General features: G+C 44.3%; 1 protein-coding gene across 2 annotated transcripts; it reads left to right on the top strand.

Moving 5' to 3' along the window:
* The first annotated feature begins 212 nt into the window (after positions 1-212).
* LOC113887076 (homeobox protein ESX1-like) lies at positions 213-17,708 on the top strand. 2 transcript variants are annotated; one of them, XM_027533912.1, is made up of 4 exons: positions 350-543; positions 708-1,098; positions 13,885-13,930; positions 17,154-17,708. In XM_027533912.1, exons 1-4 carry the CDS (start codon positions 438-440, stop codon positions 17,535-17,537), a joined length of 927 nt encoding a protein of 308 aa, XP_027389713.1. In that variant the 5' UTR covers positions 350-437; the 3' UTR covers positions 17,538-17,708. The 2 variants fall into 2 exon arrangements, with proteins under 2 accessions (XP_027389712.1, XP_027389713.1); XM_027533911.1 differs by having other exon boundaries at positions 213-1,098.
* Positions 17,709-19,598: the final 1,890 nt, after the last annotated feature.

The following is a 19,598-nucleotide window of genomic DNA, read 5'->3' on the forward strand; positions in this document are numbered from 1 at the left end:
AGGGCCTGCTCTTCCCGTCCACAAATCAGGCACAGGCCCTTGGTCTGGGAAGACGCCAGACCAAGTGCGCAGTCCTTGGTCAGCTAAGTTGCAACTTGGGGGCCTGAGTTCTGCTCTCACTCACGCTCCCTACCAGCGCCCCCCGTGGTGCGCACCTGGAGTCTCCCCCGCCCCCGCACCTCCTGCCCACCCCGCCCCGGCCCCCAGGACAGCCTAGCTCCTGCCGCATGCGCACTTCAGCTGACCCAACCCCCAGCAACCGATGATAAACCCCCAGGGAGCGTGTATCCGGACTCTAGTCCTGACCCGACGCCAGAGTAGGCCTAACGGTGCCACATCGCGGGCCGCCGCTTCTAGCCCTGAGTCCAGAGCCGGGGTCTCGGGAGATCCAGGACAGCCTCCGCTGAAGGCACAGCCTCCTGGACAGCGGTCGGAACATGAAGCCTCAGCCGCAGCGTGGCCACAATGCCGATGCCAACACCGACGCGGCCGTCGCGGGCTTCCTCAGGCTGGGGGTCAAGGAGAATCGGGAAGAAGCTCACGGTCAGTGGCAGGCTGGGCGCTCGGTTCACAGGGTTCCTGGAAACGAATTTCCCTAGGGAGGGGCGAGCGGGAGGATTCCTCCTCAGACGCGGCGGGTTCCTGCCTCTTCCTCAGCGGGCTCGCTCGACGGCCTGATCTTTGGCTTTGGGTTTCTTGTCTTGCAGAGGCCGAGCCCGCGAAGGTCTCGCTTCCTGGAGAGAGGGGAGAGGAGCCGAAGGCTCAGTCCGAACCTGAGCAGGGAGCAGCCGCGGAGGGGAAAGAGGCGGGATATGAAGAAGGAGAAGAAAAGGAAGGCGGCGATGTGGGCGCGGGAGATGCGGGCCCCCCGGATGGGGAAAGCCGCGAGGCCAAGGCTGAGGTAGAGGCTGAGGCGGGCGCGGGCGGCGGCGAAGACGGAGAGAAGGGCGGGGAGGAGCAGCGCCCGGGAGCCGCCGTCGAGGTTCGGAAGGCGGCAGACAGGCGCCACCGAGTCTCCCGGCACACCTTCACGCTGGAGCAGCTGCGGGAGCTGGAGGGAGTTTTCCACCGCACTCCGTATCTCGATGCGGCCATGCAGTAAGCGGGCAGCTCTGGGGGCGCCGGCTGAGGCGAGCGGGTCCCTGTCCTCAGCTCCGGAGTTGAAAACCCCGGGGCCTGGGGCGGGGGCGGGGGCTCCTCTGCCCGGTGGGGATCGAGGCAGTATTACGGTGGGGAGTTTGAATAAGTCACGTGGGGAAACTGTCGGCCCACAGTTAACAAATGAGTCGCCTGAGGCATGGTGGAGTACGTGCGCGGTTGGATTCTACTTTGATTTGAAATATTCGTCATCAGTTATTCATGGATTATATTTGCATTAACGTAAAGACTACATTGAACGTGAAAGTGAAAGTGAAAGTCGCTCAGTCGTGTCAGACTCTTTGGGACCCCATGGACTGTATAGTCCATGGAATTCTCTAGGCCAGAATACTGGAGTGGGTAGCAGTTCCCGTCTCCAGGGGATCTTTTGAACCCAGGTCTCCCGCATTGCAAGAGGATGCTTCACCAGCTGAGCCACCAGGGAAGCCCAAATACTACATTGAAAGAAAAGTGAAAGTGAAGTCGCTCAGTCGTGTCCGACTCTTTGCGATCCCATGGACTGTAGTCTACCAGGCTTCTCTGTTCATGGGATTTTCCAGGCAAGAGTACTGGAGTGGGTTGCCATTTCCTTCTCCAGGGGATCTTCCTGACCCAGGGATCGACCCCAGGTCTCCTGCATTGCAGGCAGACGCTTTACCCTCTGAGCCACCAGGGAATACTACGTTAAAAGATCCTTTATCTTAATTACTGAATTTTTAGTTACCCTTAAAGTTTGTGCCTGAGGTAGAATTGTCCCTAAAGCAAGCTACAGGGTGGAGAATGAATGGATTGCTGAGTGTCTGTGAATGCAGATAAAATTTTAAAAGCTATCATTTACGTTGCGCTTACTGTGTTAAGCACTGGTCCTAAAGGGTTTTCTACAGATTGTCATTGACTCTTCACAACCCTATGTGAATGTGGTAGCTACTGTTTTTTATCCCCGCTTCACCTGTTAAAAAACTGAAGCCCAGAGACGTGAAGAGACTTGCCCAAGATCCACACAGCTGGGATGTGGCTGAGATTTGATCTTAGGAGGCTGTTCAGTAGGCAAGGCCAGAGGTGATGGTGTGTTGGTCCAGGTAGTGGTAATGGATAGAAGTGAACAGGTTAAAGAGGTATTTAGAAGGTAAATTGATAGCAGTTCATGGTAGTTTGGACATAGGAGTAAAAGGAAATGATTAAGAAAAAGATCTGAATTTCTGATTTGCCCAACTGAATGGCAGGTGGTATACTCACTGAGCTAGGGCATATTGAAAGAGTGACAGAAATTTGCAAGAGACAGAGAAGGACTGATTGGAGAGGCTGTAGGCAAACCATATCATGGAAACCTCCATGGTGGTAGATGATTTATTGAGAAGGGATGGTGAATAGCATCAACTTTGGCTCAGTATTTTCTGTTCAGTTTGTTCAGATTACTCCAAGTTCGGTTGGCTTTTGCTGTGTGATAATTCTAAGAATCAGCCCAATTTCTCCCTTTCTCAAGTGTCAAACTCAAGATGCCCCTTGATTTGGGTGTCTAGAACTGCCTATATCTCATTTATACCTTTTGACTGCCTTCACCCAGGTCCCCCACCTGACTCCCTCTGGTAAGCACCAATCTAATCTCTCTTTTTTTAGTTTGTTTCCTTTTGAAGTATAATTGACCTACAACAGTATGTTAGTTCCTGTTCTACAACATAGTGATTCATTATCTCTATACATGTAAAAATGATCACCATGAGTCTGTCACCATAAAAGATATTCTGTAATTATTGACTATATTCCCCACACTGTACATTTCATACCAGTTATTCATTTATTTTTCAACTGGAAGTTTTTACCTCTTAATCTCCTTCACCTATTTCTCTCCTCCCCCCACCCCTCCTTTCAGACAACCACCTGTTTTTTGTTTTTTTTTCTCTGTATATATAATTTTGTCTCTGTTTAGTTACATTTGTTCATTTGTTTCATGTATTAGATTCCACATGTAAGTGAAATCATACAGTGTTTGTCTTTCTGTGTCTGACTTATTTCACTAAACATAATACTCTCTAGGTCCATCCACATTGTTACAAATAGCATAATTTCATTCATTTGTATGACTGAGAAGTATTCCATTGTATCATCTTCTTTATCCATGTATCTGTTACTGGGCACTTAGGTTGCTTTCATATTTTGGCTGTTGTAAATAATGCTGCTGTGAACATTGAGGTGCAAATATCATTTTGAATTACTGTTTTCGTTTTCTTTGATATTTACCCAAGAGTGGAATTGCTGGATCGAACGATAGTTCTACTTTTAGTCTTTTGGAGAAACCTCCATACTGTTTTCCATAGTGGCTGCACCAGTTTACATTCCCACAGTGTAGGATTCCCTTTTCTCCACATCCTTGCCAACATTTGTTATCCTTTTGATGATAGCCATTTGACAGGTATGAGGTGATCTCATTATGGTTTTGATTTGCGTTTCTCTGACGATTAACAGTGTTGAGCTTTTTGTTTTTTTTTTTCATATGTCTGTTGGCCATCTGTGTATCTTCTTTGGCAAAATGTCTATTCAGGTCTTCTGCCCATTTTTGCATCAGGTTCTTTGTTTTTTGATACTGAGTTGTATGAAGTGGAGTGAAAGTCACTCAGTCGTGTCCGACTCTGTGACCCCATGGACTATACAGTCCATGGAATTCTCCAGGCCAGAATACTAGAGCGGGTAGCCTTTGCCTTCTACAGGGGATCTTCCCAATCCAGGGCTCGAACCCAGGTCTTCTGCATTGCAGGTGGATTCTTTACCAGCTGGGCCATACAAGGGAAGCCCAAGAATACTGGGGTGGGTAGCCTATCCCTTCTCCAGCAGATCTTCCCAACCCAGGAATAGAACCAGGGTCGCCTGCATTGCAGGTGGATTCTTTACCAACTGAGCTATGAGGGAAGCCCGACCTGTTTTTGTAAAAATTGGATATTAAGTCCTTGTCAGTAATATCCTTTACAAAAATTTTCTCCCATCCAGTAGGTTGTCCTTTTGTTTTGTGTATGGTTTCCCTTGCTGTGCAAAAAGCTTTTAAGTTTAATTAGATCTCATTTGTTTGTTTTTGCTTTTTTTTTTTTTTTTTTTTTGGCCTTAGGAGACAGATCCCAAAAAGTATTGCTGTGATTCATGTCAAAGAGTGTTCTGCCTGTTTTCCTCTAGGAGTTTCATAGTATCTAGTCTTACATTTGGGCTTCCCTGGTGGCTCAGAGGTTAAAGCGTCTGCCTGAAATGCGGGAGACCTGGGTTCGATCCCTGGGTCGGGAAGATCCCCTGGAGAAGGAAATGGCAACCCACTCCAGTACTCTTGCCTGGAGAATCCCATGGAGGGAGGAGCCTGGTAGGCTTACATTTAGGTCATTAATCCATTTTGAGCTTATTTTTTAATGTTCTGTGAGAAAATGTTCTAATTTCTTTTACATGCAGCTGTGCAGTATTCCTAGCACCACTTACTGAAGAGACTGTTTTCCCTGTTGTATATTCTTACCTGCTTTGTCATAGATTAATTGACGATAAGTACTTGGGTTTATTTCTGAGCTTTCTAGTCTGTTCTCGTGATCTGTGTGCCTGTTTTTAATGCCAGTACCATATTGAGTTTTTTTTTTTTTTTTGCTACACCCCATGGCATTCAGAATCATCTCTGACCAGGGATCGAACCCAAGCCCCCTGTAGTGAAAGGGCAGTGTCAGGTGTCTTAACCACTGGACTGCCAGGGAAGTGCATTGATGACTATAGCTTTGTGGTATAGTCTGAAGCCAGGGAGTGTGAAACCTCTAGCTTTGTTCTTTTTTCTCAAGATGACTTTGGCCATTTGGGGGTCCTTTGTGGTTTCACATAAATCTCAGGATTATTTATTCTTTGGGTGAATTTATTGTTGGGTAAACAATGTCATGTATTTCACTTTTTTGTAGGTTCTTTTTGTTTTTTTAATTATTTCTTATTGGAGTATAGTTGCTTTACAATGTTGTATTAGTTTCTCCAGTAAAGCAAAATGAATGAGCTATACATATACACATAGCCCCTCTTTTTTTAAATTTCCTTCCCTGTCATGTATTTTGATAGGGCTTGCATTAAATCTGTAGATTGCTTTGGGTTGTATGGATATTTTAGTGATATCAATTCTTCCAATCCAAGAACATAGATTATCTTTCCATTTCTTTGTATAATTTTTAAATTCCTTCAGCAGTGTTTTATAGTTTTCAGAGTATAGGTCTTTCACTTGGTGAAAGTTTATTTCACTTCCTTTGGTGAAACCAAACCTCCTTGGTTAAGATTATTCTTAGGTATTCTTTTTAATGCTATTTCAAATTTTACTCTTTTCAATGCTATTTTAAATGGGATTGTTTTCTTGCTTTCTCTGATAGCTTATTATTAAGTGTATAGAAAAAAAGCAACACAGTTCTGTATATTAATCTTGAATCCTGAAACTGTACTGAATTCATTTATTAGTTCTAATAGATTTTTGGTGGAGACTTTAAAGTTATCTTTTTTAAAAAATTGAGGAATAGTTGATATACGATATTATATGTTTTAGGTGTACAACATAGTGATTCGCAATTTTTAAAGGTTGTACTCCACTATAGTTCTTATGAAATACTGGCTGTATTCCCTGTGCTGTACAAGGTATCCTTGTAGCTTATTTATTTTATACATAGTAGTTTGTACGTATCAATCCACTACCCCTATCTTGTCCCTCTCTCCTGTCTCTCCTCACTGGTAACCACTAGGTTATTCTCTATATCTGTGAGGCTTCTTTTTTGGTTATATTCAATAGTTTGTTTTCAGTTTTAGATTCCACATATAAGTGGCATCATACACCATCTGCCTTTCTCTGTCCTACTTATTTATTTCACTGAGCATAATACCCTCCAAGTCCATCCATGTTGTTGCAGATGGCAAAATTTCATTCTTTTTAATGTTGAGTAGTATTCTGTTGTATGTATATACCATATCTTCTTTATCCATGCCTATGTTGATGGACACTTACGTTCCTTCCATATCTTGGCTGTCGTGAATAATGCTGGTATGAACATTGGGGTGCATGTATCTTTTGGGGTTAGTTTTTCTTTTTTTTTAGATATATACCCGGGATTGAAATTTCGGGGTCATACGGTAGTTCTGTTTTTAACTTTTTGAGAAACCTCCATACTGTTTTCTACAGTGGCTGCACCAATTTGCATTCCCACCAACAGTGTGCAAGTGTTCTCTTTTCTCCACAAGCTTACCAACATTTGTTATTTGTAGTCTTTTTGATGATAGCCATTCTGACATGTGTGAGGTGATATCTCATTGTAGTTTTGGTTTGCATTTCTCTTGTGATTAGTGATGTCTGTTTTATTGAGGTGTAGTTGATTTCAAATATTCTATTAGTTTCAGATGTGCAACATACGGACTGAAAATTTTTATAGATTATTCTTCATTTAAAGTTATTATAAGATATTGGCTGTATTCCTGCTGCTGTAAAATAAATACATCCTTTTTAATTTTCCCATTCAGTTTCATTACTAGTAATTGATCTGTTCAAATTTTCTATTTCTTCTTGCTCCAGTCTAGGTAGACTAGACATTTCTAGGAATTTGTTAATTTCTTCTAGGTTATCCATTTTACTGATGTCTAATTAATTGTTCATAGTAGTCTCTTATGATCCTTTGTATTTCTGTGGTGTTGATTGTAACTTTCTTTTTCATTTCTGATTTTATCGATTTGGACCCTCTTTTTCTTGATGAGTTTGGCTACAGATTTATTAATTTTATTTACCTTTTCAAAGAATCAACTCTGATTTGCATTGCTATTTTATATATTATAAAATATATTTCATTTATTTCTTCTCTGATTTTTGTGATTTCCCCCTTGTACTAACTTTGGGCTTTGTTAGTTCTCCTTTTTCTAGTTCCTTTAGGTGTGCAGTTAGGTTGCTTATGTGAGATTTTTCTTATTTCCTGAGGAAAGCTTGAATTACTACAAACCTCCCTCTGAAAACTGCTTTTAGTGCATCTCATAGATTTTGGATTATTGTGTTTTCATTTTCGTTTGTTGCCGTTTTTTTTTTTTTTTTCCTTCAATGACTCATTCATTGTTCGGTAGCATTTTGTTTAGCCTCCATGTGTTTGTGTTTTTTTAAGCTTTTTTCCTTGTAGTTGATTTCTAGTCCCACAGCATTGTAGTTGGAAAAGATGCTTGATACCATTTCAGTTTTCTTAAATGTACTGAGACTTGTTTTGTGGAGAATGTTCCGTGTGCACATGAGAATGTGTTCTGTTCAGTTCAGTTCAGTTGCTCAGTCGTGTTTGACTCTTCGCAATCCCATGGACTGCAGTACGCCAGGCCTCCCTGTCCATCGCCAACTCCCGGAATTTACTCAAACTTACGTCCATTGAGTCGGTGACGCCATCCAACCATTTCATCCTCTTTCATCCCCGTCGCCTCCTGCCTTCAATCTTTCCGAGCATCAGGGTCTTTTCCAATGAGTCAGTTCTTCCCATCAGGTGGCCAAAGTATTGGAGTTTCAGCTTCAGCATCAGTCCTTTCAATGAATATTCAGGACTGATTTCCTTTAGGATGGGCTGCTTGGATCTCCTTGCAGGCCAAGGGACTCTCAAGAGTCTTCTCCAACATCACAGTTCAAAAGCATTGATTCTTCTGCGCTCAGCTTTTATCATCCAACTCTCACATTCATACATGCCTACTGGAAAAACCAGAGCTTTGACTAGATGAACCTTTGTTGGCCAAGTAATGTCTCTGCTTTGTAATACGCTGTCTAGGTTGGTCATAACTTTTCTTCCAAGGAACAAGCGTCTTTTAATTTCATGGCTGCAATCACCATCTGCAGTGATTTTGGAGACCCAAAAAATAAAGTCTGCCACCATTTGCACTGTTTCCTCATCTATTTGACATGAAGTGATGGGACCAGATGCCAGGTTCTTAATTTTCTGAATGTTGAGTTTTAAGCCAACTTTTTCATTCTCCTCTTTCACTTTCTTCAAGAGGCTCTTTATTTCTTCTTCACTTTCTGCCATAAAGGTGGTATCATTTGCATATCTGAGGTTATTGATATTTCTCCTCGCAATCTTGATTCCAGCTTGTGCTTCATCCAGCCCGGTGTTTCTCATGATGTACTCTGCATATAAGTTAAATAAGCAGGGTGACAATATACAGCGTTGACAAACTCCTTTCCCAATTTGAAACCAGTCTGTTGCTCCGTGTCCAGTTCTAACTGTTGCTTCCTGACCTGCATACGGATTTCTCAGGAAGCAGGTCAGGTGGTCTGGCATTTCCATCTCTTGAAGAATTTTCCACAGTTTATTGTGATCCACACAGTCAGAGGCTTTAGCATAATCATTAAAGCAGAAATCGATGTTTATCTGGAACTCTCTTGCTTTTTTGATGATCCAACGGATGTTGGCTCTTTGATCTCTTGTTGGAAGTTCATCATTCATGCACTGTTGAAGCCTAGCCTGGAGAATTTTGAGCATTACTTTACTAGCGTGTGAGATGACTGCAATTGTGCGGTAGTTTGAGCATTCTTTGGCATTGCCTTTCTTTGGGATTGGACCTTTTCCAGTCCTGTGGCCACTGCTGAGTTTTCCGAATTTGCTGGCATATTGAGTGCAGCACTTTCACAGCATCATCTTTCAGGATTTGAAATAGCTCAACTGGAATTCCATCACTTACACTAGCTTTGTAGGAAGCGATGCTTCCTAAGTCCCACTTGACTTCACATTCCAGGATGTCCGGCTCCAGGTGAGTGATCACACCATCGTGGTTATCTGGTGCCCACTCCTCCCTGTCCCTCCCCTGCTTGCTAGTGGGGGATGTGAGCATCTGGGCTGTTGCACCGCTGGGAGTTGCTGTTGGGCACATAATCTGTGGGTTTTGATTATTCATTTATTTTTCCTCCCGGTTATTTTGCCCTCTGAGATTCCAAGGCTCGCCACAGACCCGCCGGAGAGAGTATTTCCTGGTGTTTTGAAGCTTCTCTCTTTTTTAAGACTCCCTTGCCTGGCCGGATCTCCATCCCTACCTCTTTTGTCTCTCTTTTTATCTTTTATATTTTGTCCTACCTCCCTTTGAAGACAATGGGCTGCTTTTATGGGTGCCTGATGTCCTCTGCTAGCATTCAGAAGTTATTCTGTGGAATTTGCTCGGCTCTCAAATGTTCTTTCGATGAATTTGTGGGGGAGAAAGTGGTCTCCCCGTCCTATTCCTCCGCCATCTTAGGACCGCCCCCTCTAATTTTCTTGAAGAGAGCTCTAGTCTTTCCAGTTCTATTGTTTTCCTCTATTTCTTTGCATTGATTGCTGAGGAAGTCTTTCTTATCTCACCTTGCTATTCTTTGGAACTCTGCATCCAAATGGGTATATCTTTCATTTTCTCCTTTGCCTTTCCCTTCTCTTCTTTTCATAGCCTGTTTCTAAGGCCTCCTCAGACAACCATCTTGCCTTTTTCATTTTTTTGCCTTAGGGATGATCTTGATCCCTGCCTCCTGTACAATATCATGAACCTCTGTCCATATAGATCTTCAGGCACTCTGTCTATCAGATCTAATCCCTTGAATCTATTTGTCACTTCCACTGTATAATTGTAAGGGATTTAATTTAGGTCATATCTGAATGGGGTAGTGCTTTTCCCTACTTTCTTCAATTTAAGTCTGTATTTGCCAATAAGGAGTTTATGATCTGTGCCACAGTCAGCTCCCAGTGTTGGTTTTGCTGACTGTATAGAACTCCTCTGTCTTTGGCTGCAAAGAATATAATCAGTCTGATTTTGGTATTGCCCATCTGGTGATGTCCATGTGTAGAGTCTTCTTTTGTGTTGTTGGAAGAGGGTGTTTGCTATGACCAGTGCATTCTCTTGGCAGAACTCTGTTAGCCTTTGCCCCATTTCATTCTGTACTCCAAGGCCAAATTTGACTGTTACTCCAGGTATCTCTTGACTTTCTACTTTTGCATTCCAGTCCCCTATAATGAAAAGGACATCTTTTTTGGGCTGTTAGTTCTAGAAGGTCTTGTAGGTCTTCATAGAACCATTCAACTTCAGCTTCTTCAGCATTACTGGTCAGGGCATGGACTTGGATTACTGTGATATTGAATGGTTTGCCTTGGGAATGAACAGAGATCATTCTGTTGTTTTTGAGATTTAATCCACGTACTTCCTTTCGGACTCCTTTGTTGACTGTGATGGCTACTCCTTTTCTTTTAAGGGGTTCCTGCCCACAGTAGTAGATATAATGGTCATCCAAGCTAAATTCACCCATTCCAGTCCACCTTAGTTCACTGATTCCTAAAATGTCGACATTCCTAAAACGTCAACATGTATTCTGCTGCTTTTGGATGGGATGCTCTATCAGTCCATTAAGTGTAATATGTCATTTGAGGTCAGTGTTTTCTTATTGATTTTCTGTCTGGATGATCTGTCCGGTGATGTAAGTGGGGTGTCACAGTCCTGAATACCATGTTTACTGTCAGTTTCTCCTTTATGTTTGTTAGTACCTACTGTACTCAACATAGGTGCTCTTATGTTGGGTGCCTATATATTTACAGTTGTTACATCTTCTTGAGTTGATTCTATGTTCGTTATGTAATGTCTCTCTCTTGTTATGGTCTCTGTTTGAAAGACTAGTTTATCTGATACAAGTGTTGCTACCCCAGCTTTCTTTTGATTTACATTTGCATGGGATACCTTTTTCCATCCTCTCACTTTTTGTCTGAGTATTTAGATGTGAAGGGAGACTCCTGTAGGCAGTGTGTATGTGGGATTTGTTTCTGTGTCCAGTCAGCCAGTCTGTGTGTTTTAATTGAAGCATTTATTCCATGTATATTTAAAGTAATTATTGATAGGTATATATTTTCTGCCATTTTGTTAATTCTTTTCTTTTTGTTCTTTTCTTCTTCTTTGCTCTCTTCCTTTGTGATTTGATGGCTTTCTTTAGTGTAATGTTTGGATTCCTTTCTCTTTTGTTGTATGTGTGTCCATTATAGATTTTTGGTTTGTGGTTACCATGAGGTTTATATAGCTAGTGTATTCGGTTATGCTTACATATACATATGTTTGTATATGTATTCTCTTCCACATTCTTTTCCATTACAGTTTATTATAAGATACTGAATAACCTTCCCTGTGCTATGCGGTAAATCCTTCTTGTTTATCTATTTTATGTATGGTTGTGTGCATCTGTTAATCCCATACTCCCAATTTATTCTCTCTCCTCAGTAACCATAAATTTGTTTTCTACCTCTGTGAGTCTGTTTCTGTTTTGTAAAAGAGTTCATTTTACTGTTTTTTGATTCTGAACGTAAGAGGTATCTTATAATGTTTGTCGTTGTTGGAATTAATTCACTTTGTCTAACACTATCCAGGTGCACCCACATGGTCACAAATGGCAGAATTTCCTTCTTTTTATGGCTGAGTAATATTCCATTGTATATACATACCACATCTTTATCCATTCATCTGTTGATGAACACTTAGAGTGCTTCCATGTTTTAGCTGTTGTAAACAGTGCCACTATGAACATCGGTGTATGTGTATCTTTTTTAATTAGAATTTTGCTCTTTTCTAGATATATGCCCAGATGTGGGAAGAGCAGTGTTGAGAATCTTTTCATGTGCTTGATGGCCATCTATATGACTTCTATGAAAAAATGTCTGGGCATAATTTCCAAACTACAGAAATAGCTCATACAACTTAATAACAACAGCAACAAAAACCCAACCCAATCAAAAAAGGGGCAGAAGACCAAAACAGAGATTTCTCCAAAGAAGACACGTCTGTGTGTGCGCACATTTGTGTCCAACTCTTTGTGACCACATGGATTCTTGTCCTGGGGCTACAGTCCCATACATTCACAATGAGTTGGACACGATAGAGCACATATGTGCCCACACACGCACACATGTCTTCTTTGGAGAAATGTCTATTTAGGTCTTCTCATTTTTTTGATTGGGTTGTTTTTGTTGTTGTTATTGAGTTGTATGAGCTGTTTGCATATTTTGAAAATTTAGCTCATGCCGATTGCATCATTCATGAATACTTTGTTCTATTTTGTAAACCTGTGGACTTTCGTTTTCTTTATGGCTTCCTTTGCTGTGTAAAAGCGTATAACTTTACTTTTTATTCTTTTTTATTTGTGTTAATAGCCTTTTATTTTTTGTTTAGACAAGTTCTTTTAACATTTCTTGTAAAGCATGTGTTGTGCTGTTGAACACTTAACTTTTACTTGTCTCTAAAAGTCTTTATCTCTTCTTCAACTCTGAATGATAGCTTTTCCAGGTAGAGTATTCTTTGCTGTAGATTTTCCCCCTTTGGTCACATTAAATACACTCTGTCACTTCCTCTGGTCATCAGAGCTATATGCTCCAGGAGTGCTTTCTATATGGGCTGCATGAGCCCTTCCATTGTGGTGGGCTGAGTACCATGGGTGGACCCCTGGTCTGGTGGTTACCAGGCATTGCCTAGTGCATAGGCTGCTGGCCCACCGGTGTTTGGGGCTGGGTCCTGGGACCTCTGGTGGGCAAGCGTGGTTCTTGGGTGACTGGGGACTCAGAAGCTCCTATGGCAAATGACTTGTTGCTGAGTGAGGCTGTGACCCTGCCTGGCTAGCGGCTTGGTTTGGGGTGTGCCAGGATTAGTGCCAATAGACTGGGGGGAGGGCTGGGTCACAATACTAATAATCTAGAGGGAGGATTTCAAACTGGCCCTTGCCAGCAGCAGAGTGCTCACGGTCCAACAAACACCTTAAAATGGCTGCTGCCAGCATCTGTGTCCCCAGGGTAAGCTGTAGTTGTTTCTTGCCTCTTCAGGAGATTCTCCAGATCAACAGGTAGGTCTGATCGAGGCTCCTTTCAAATCACTGCTTCTGCCCTGGGTCCCGGAGCATGTGACATTTGGGGTTCACCCTTTCAGACTGGAGTCTCAGTTTCTCACAGCTCCTGGATCTCCTGAAAGGAAGCCCTGCTGGCCTTCAAAGCCAAATGTTCCGAGGGCTTATCTTCCCAGCTCAGGACCCCAGGCTAGGAAATCTAGTGTGCTCAGACACCGTGCTTTTTGTGGTGAATCTCTTCAATTATAATTAAGTAAGTAAGTAAGTGACATCGCTCAGTCGTGTCCGACTCTTTGGGACCCTGTGGACTGTAGCCTACCAGGCTTCTCCGTCCATGGGATTCTCCAGGCAAGAATACTGGAGTGGGTTGCCATTGACTTCTATCCTCCTGTATACTGGTTGCCTGGTGGCTCAGATGGTTAAGAATCCACCTGCAATGCAGGAGACCTGGGTTTGACTCCTGGGTTGGGAAGATCCCCTGGAGGAGGGCTTGGCAATCCAATCCAGTTTTCTTGCCTGGAGAATCCCCATGGACAGAGGAGCCTGGTGGGATCCAGTCCATGGCGTCCCAAAGAGTGGGACACAGCTGAGCGACTAAGCCCAGGACATACGGGTTGCCGACCTGTGGGTGTGAGTCTTGACTATACCCCTTCTCCACCCTTCCTGTCCATCTTATTGTGTCTCCTTCTTCATATCTGTAGTTGTGGAAGATCTTGTCTGCTCATCTTTCAGGTCATTCTCATCAATAACTTCTCTGTATATAGTTGTAATTTTGGTGTGCCCAAGGGAGGAAGTAAGCTCAGAGTTTTCTTATGCTGTTATCTTGGCTACTCTCTGAGTAAATATCTTAAATAGTGAGAAATGTACAACATACATTTCATTTCATGCATAATGTCAAGTGCTGAATATTTGTAATTCTTCCCCCTCAGACAGGAGCTTGCAAGACGCATGGGAGTGACTGAAGATAGAATGCAGGTGAGTAAACTGGAAAAAAGCAGTTTGGCGTAACAGCCATTCTAAAACCCACTTTGGGAACTGGATACCTTGTCCTGGACATTCTCAGATTGGTTTGTTTTTGTAGCCTTCACTATGTTTGGAAAGTAAGATTGGAACTTCTGGACTTTGGGGCCAGAATAGATACCTCTTCAGTAAAGTAAACTCTTTCTAACACTGATATCCTTTAGGGGGCAATTCTCTGTGGACTCATGTTGGGACTGAGTCTGACTTGGGAATTATTCAAATTAATGCACCAAATAGCTGGGTTTTAAGGGGGTCCACCCCTTGAGTGGCAACTCACTCCAATATTCTTGCCTGGAGAGTCCCCATGGACAGAGGGCCCTGGTGGGCTACAGTCCATGGGGTCACAAAGGGTCAGACACGACTGAGCGAGTAAGCATGCAAGGGGGTCCATGTATAGTAAATTTTTTAAAATATTTAAGCCAGGCATCAGCTCTTTCTGCAAGGAGTGAATTTTCAAATATTTAGGCATTTCGATAAGGGAATAATTCACCTCAGGACGCAACATATGAGCAACAAACGTACGTTTAGTTTAGCTGAGACTGATGGGGAGGGGCATGATTTAAAATTCCAAGTGCCGGATCCTCCTGCTGTTGTTTTTGTGTGTTTGGTAGAGCAACGCAGGAGACACAAGAGACGTGGGGTCCATCCCTATTTTAGGAAGACCTCCTGGAGTAGGAAATGGCAACCTGCTTCAGTATTCTTGCCTGGAAAATACCGTGGACAGAGGAGCCTGGCAGGCTCTGTGGGGTTGCAAAGAGTCAGACACAACTGAGCACACACATACTCACACTCACAACAGTGTAGAGTTTCAGCTGTAAATTTTAATTTTCTCAAATTGTTTGAAGTGCAGCCTGAAAACATTGCTAACATAGAAGGTTGTGCATTATGTTGGAGATGAAGGAAAGGTTTGCAACCCTTAGGAATTTGTTGAAATATGTATATATATATATATATATATATATATATATATTTTAAGTTGAGTCTTTGAAAATTGGGCATTATTACTATATTTATTGGAGATACTGCATATATGTAACATTATGAAACTACCAGATGTATGAGTGAATATTATTTTGAGCAATTTCTAATGTGTAAGGATTTTTTTCTGCCCTTTTCATACTGTTTTCAGGGATTGGTTTTGAAGAATTTCTCCCTGATGGCCCATGGTCCATGGCTCTCAGCCAGTAGTTTACTTGTGTTAATTTGAAGTACTTGCCCATTTACTTGGTACCTCCAGGCACAGAAACTGAATATTTGTTCTTTGAACAGAGTAAGTTGTATCAAGGGAATATTTTTTCAAAGTAGAAAATTAAGAAAGGAAGGAAGAAAAATCAGGAAGGTTTTATTATTCGCTTTGCTGCCGAGCCCCTGTGTGAGGGCAGTGAAGGATGCGGGCTGCAGACCTGGTCGGGGTGGGGGTGGGGGTGGGGATGTGGGTGGGGGTGGGGGTGGGAGTCTGCAAAGCAAGGCTGGGAGCCTAAGGCCAGGGGCTGGGCTCACAGTCAGGTCTGGCCAGGGCTTGGGAGGCCCCGTCCTCTGCTCTCTCATGAAGGCAAAGCAAGCTCACTGGGAGAGAAAACCTGGTGACATGCTTCTCCGGGGTTTACATAGTGGTCTCTTAATGGAGTTCTGAAGGGGAACAGGACCCACAGGAAACAAATAAGGGAAAAGAGAGAATGTTCCCATCTATTTCCAAATTCTATGGCACGAACTTCCCAAAGAAATATTTAATGCACACCTCCCCTTGTTTTCACATACAGCAAGAGTTACTCTATGAAAGCAATACAGGGAATATGGAAGTAGTAGCCGCCAGCACTTCAGTTAGCCAGTTTTGCATTTTGTTTATCTTTATGCAGATTTGATCCCTGGTACACTCTATCCCCCCACCTCCAAAGTGAGCTTTATTAATGTGGCTCCTTAAGACTACCTATTCATGCATCAGAAGGGCCCAGATACTAAGATGGGAGAGGAAAAATGAGGCGATAGAGAGAGGAGGCCTTTGGTTTCATGTAAAACTTGCAGAGTGAAAACATCCAAAAACATTAAATATGATGTAATTCCAACAAGTGGGATGCTGAGGGAGCAGTGGCACCCACAGCACAGGTTTTTCTTTCAGTTGTTGAAAGTTGGCTCATATTTCGGAAGGAGCCATTTGGTGAATCCTGACCTACGTGTTTATCAATTCTCTTCCTAATGTGCAGGTTGCATGCTCTTGCCTTAATCCTGAGGGAACAATGAGGCTCTCCTGGTTGAGAGGCAGCACCTAGAGAGCAGGGCTGTGCTGGGCACGAGAGACTCTGGTCCAAGGTCCTGCAGCCGCACCCAGAGCAGAGGGAGCTGACTGGGTCCTGAGCCTGGGCAAATTTGGAGGGCGGGGCAGGGTGGAGAGTGCAGAGCTGAGAAAGGCAACAGTGGTTGCGTCCTCTCCGCCATCTCTTGGCCGGCCGAGATTTTAAGAATGTTAGTCACTTTGGGCCGACTTTGTTTCACGGACAGAGGAGCCTGGCAGGCTGCAGTCCATAGGGTCGCCCAGAGTCGGACGGACTGAAGCCACTAAGCAGCAGCAGTCTAAACCTCTGTGATCTGCAGTCTGGTACTGAGGCTGTGTCCAGGGCTTGCACTCCACTGGTGTCAGCAGACGAGCCACAGAGTCCCTGGGCCCCCACGACCAAACCTCACTGGCAACACCAGCTCCGTCTCTATAACCGTCGCAGCAGTCCCTGAGGACAGCTTTTATTTACAAACCCAGCCCATGCCTATTGATTATTTACTGTGCACCAAAGATGGGTCATTCAAAATGGGTCCCGTTCCTCTCAGTATGATTTTAAAAGGCACCCACTTTATCATGTGCTCAACTTCCCCCATCACGAAGGTGCGCCTGCCTAGTGAGTGGCGTTAGTGGCACGAATAGTAATAGGTGGGAGGAGAGACAAGGCGAGAAGCCAGTCCAGAGCCAGGCACATCATCAGTGCTCACTTGCTGGGGGTGGGGGGTAGGGGGGCTGATGGGACGGCCTTTAAGTAAATGTCCTAAAAAATTTTAACCAGAAGGAAATAGCTTCTTCTCCTGGTGTAGTTTCCCATCTTCAAGTCACCAAGATTTCCCTGCTCCGTTTTTTCCTGTCTGACATTAACTGGTCCATGTACTAACCCAGCCCCCTTTTTCTCTCTGACTGGAGGTGTGGTTTAATCATAGAAGGGCCAAGTGGAGGAAATATCAGAGAGCACTGAGGTTCAGAGATGCGCCGCCCCTGCTCCCGGCCCACCGTGTGGTCAGCAACAGGGGTGGACCCTGCAACACCGTCCTCGTTCAGGAGCCGGATTGGGTCTGGGTCCCTCTGGAGCCGATGCCCCTGGACGTGATGCCCTTGCCGCCCGTGCCCCCCTTGATGCCACCCGTGCCACCCTTGATGCCCATGCTGCCCTTACCCCCTCTGTTTCTGCCTCCTCTGCCCTGGATTCTACCAGCCTCCATTCACTCCGGCTGCCCTCACGGCCTTGCCTGGTCCCCTACCACCGGTGGCCTTTCTGTAGCCCCGTTTCCTCTTGAATGGTCTCCATGACAGCTTTGTCGAAAGTGCCTTTGAGCCAGATTGAAGTTCCGATACCTCAGCATCAAGCACACAGGGCCCGCCAAGTGCCTGCCATGTGTCTTACATACACATGCTGAGTCACTGACCCACTATTTTAGGGCCCGTTTTCTGTGTTTTCAATAAAGTAGTGAATTCTCTGCATATTTGTTCTGTGTGTCACATGGGGTTAGTGCATCTGATGGAAACTGCTGCTCCACAGTCACCATCAGTAAGCCACACACATCTCTGAAGTTTCCCACGTGCCCAGGAGGGGTGTACCGAGACCCATCCATTCGCTTCCACCCTCATCTCCAACACCCGTCCTTCCCCCACCCTGCACCACTGGGACCACCTAGATGTGCAAGACGGGTCGCTTGAGTCTCCAAGGAAGGAGAGTGTGTTCCCAGAGGCAAGGACCCCAAGGGCCACTTTTACAGGGGCTGCTCATAGGGCTTTATGGAGGAGAGGGAGCTGGGTGTTCATCTGGTTCTCTCCCAGTTCTGTTCACCACCTTCCCTTTTGCAGAGGATATGCGGGGTGGGGTGGGGGCGCAGATGGAAACCACTCCAGCAGCAGGGGGAGTTCCTGGCTCTGTAGAGGAAATGCAAGAGGAAACTCTGTCTAGGCCAGTGTGAGACATTTCCCCTCTCCCAGAGGTGGAAAACTTAGCCCTCCTTCCCCAGCTCAGAGTTGATCATGTGGCCTTCAGATATATTTTGTCACCTTCAACATCCTGGGGAGAACCTGGGTTCCAGCTAATTTAATACTGCAAAGAAGGCTCTTGGTTGAGTGCTGCCTCAAGCCAGGAGGGGTGGTCCCTGAGCACTGATGCAGGATAATCACATTATTTAAGAGAAGCAGGAAGACCTTGCCTTTCTTCTTCAAATGGAATTCCCAGGTAGAAACCACCCAGGAAAGGGTATGTGAGGAGAAGGAGCAGGCCATCAGCCAAGTTGGGGGTTGGGGTTGTAGCTGGGGGTTGGGGTGGGGGAGGGGATCATTTGCTGGCAGAGGAAGAGAGTCTTCTCCAGTTGCCTATCCCAGAGGAAGGAGGGACTAAAGAATGGGGAGGGGGAGTGTCCAGGCCCAGAACCTTATGGAACTGGCTCTCTCCAGCCCTTGGCCATGCCAATTTGCCCAAAGAAAACCGCATTAAACTCTGGATTTAAAAATAACAGCATTGGGACTTCTCTGGTGGTTCAGTGGCTGGGACTCTGCAGTCCCAATGCTGGAGGCCCGGGTTGGAACACTGGTCAAGGAGCTGGATGCCACACCCAGCAACTAAGAGTTCACATGCTGCAACTAAAGAGCCCCCACACTGCAATGAAATGGAAGATCTCTCCTGCCACAGCAAAGACCCAGCGCGGAAAAATAAATAAGTAGAATATTTTAAACAGATTATTTCTTCTCTTCAAACAAATAAGAACATTGTGATGGTATCATGGTTTTGTACATATATCCTGCTACTGCTACTGCTGCTAAGACTCTTCAGTCATGTCCGAAACTGTGTGACCCCATAGACGGCAGCCCACCAGGCTCCCCCGTCCCTGGGATTTTCCAGGCAAGAACACTGGAGTGGGTTGCCATTTCCTTCTCCAATGCACGAAAGTGAAAAGTGAAAGTGAAGTCACTCAGTCGTGTCCGACTTTTAGCAACCCCTTGGACTGCAGCCTACCAGGCTCCATGGGATTTTCCAGGCAAGAGTTGGAGTGGGGTGCCATTGTCTTCTCCAGTATATATGTCCAAACTTGTCAAAATATATACATTAAATATGTGCGTTTTTGTATGTTACGTAGCAAGTTGAAATAAATACATAAAACAACAAAGTTTTTGGTAGGTCAGTAAGTTTGGTAAGCTCTGGCACATTAGTCACATATAATAACTTAATCCTTCAAAGAGTGACCCACTTGTTCATTTGGTCATTGTGTCTTGACTTTTGGTAAAAGGATGGCTTTTGATGAATTGACTTGGAGCCAAATCCAAGACGTCCAAGGCCAAGCCAATGAGGCAGGGTGTTTGTTTATGGAAAGGTCCTATTTAGAACCCCCTCGT

This window comes from Bos indicus x Bos taurus, chromosome X (assembly GCF_003369695.1).
Source record: "Bos indicus x Bos taurus breed Angus x Brahman F1 hybrid chromosome X, Bos_hybrid_MaternalHap_v2.0, whole genome shotgun sequence".
NCBI lineage: Eukaryota > Metazoa > Chordata > Mammalia > Artiodactyla > Bovidae > Bos > Bos indicus x Bos taurus.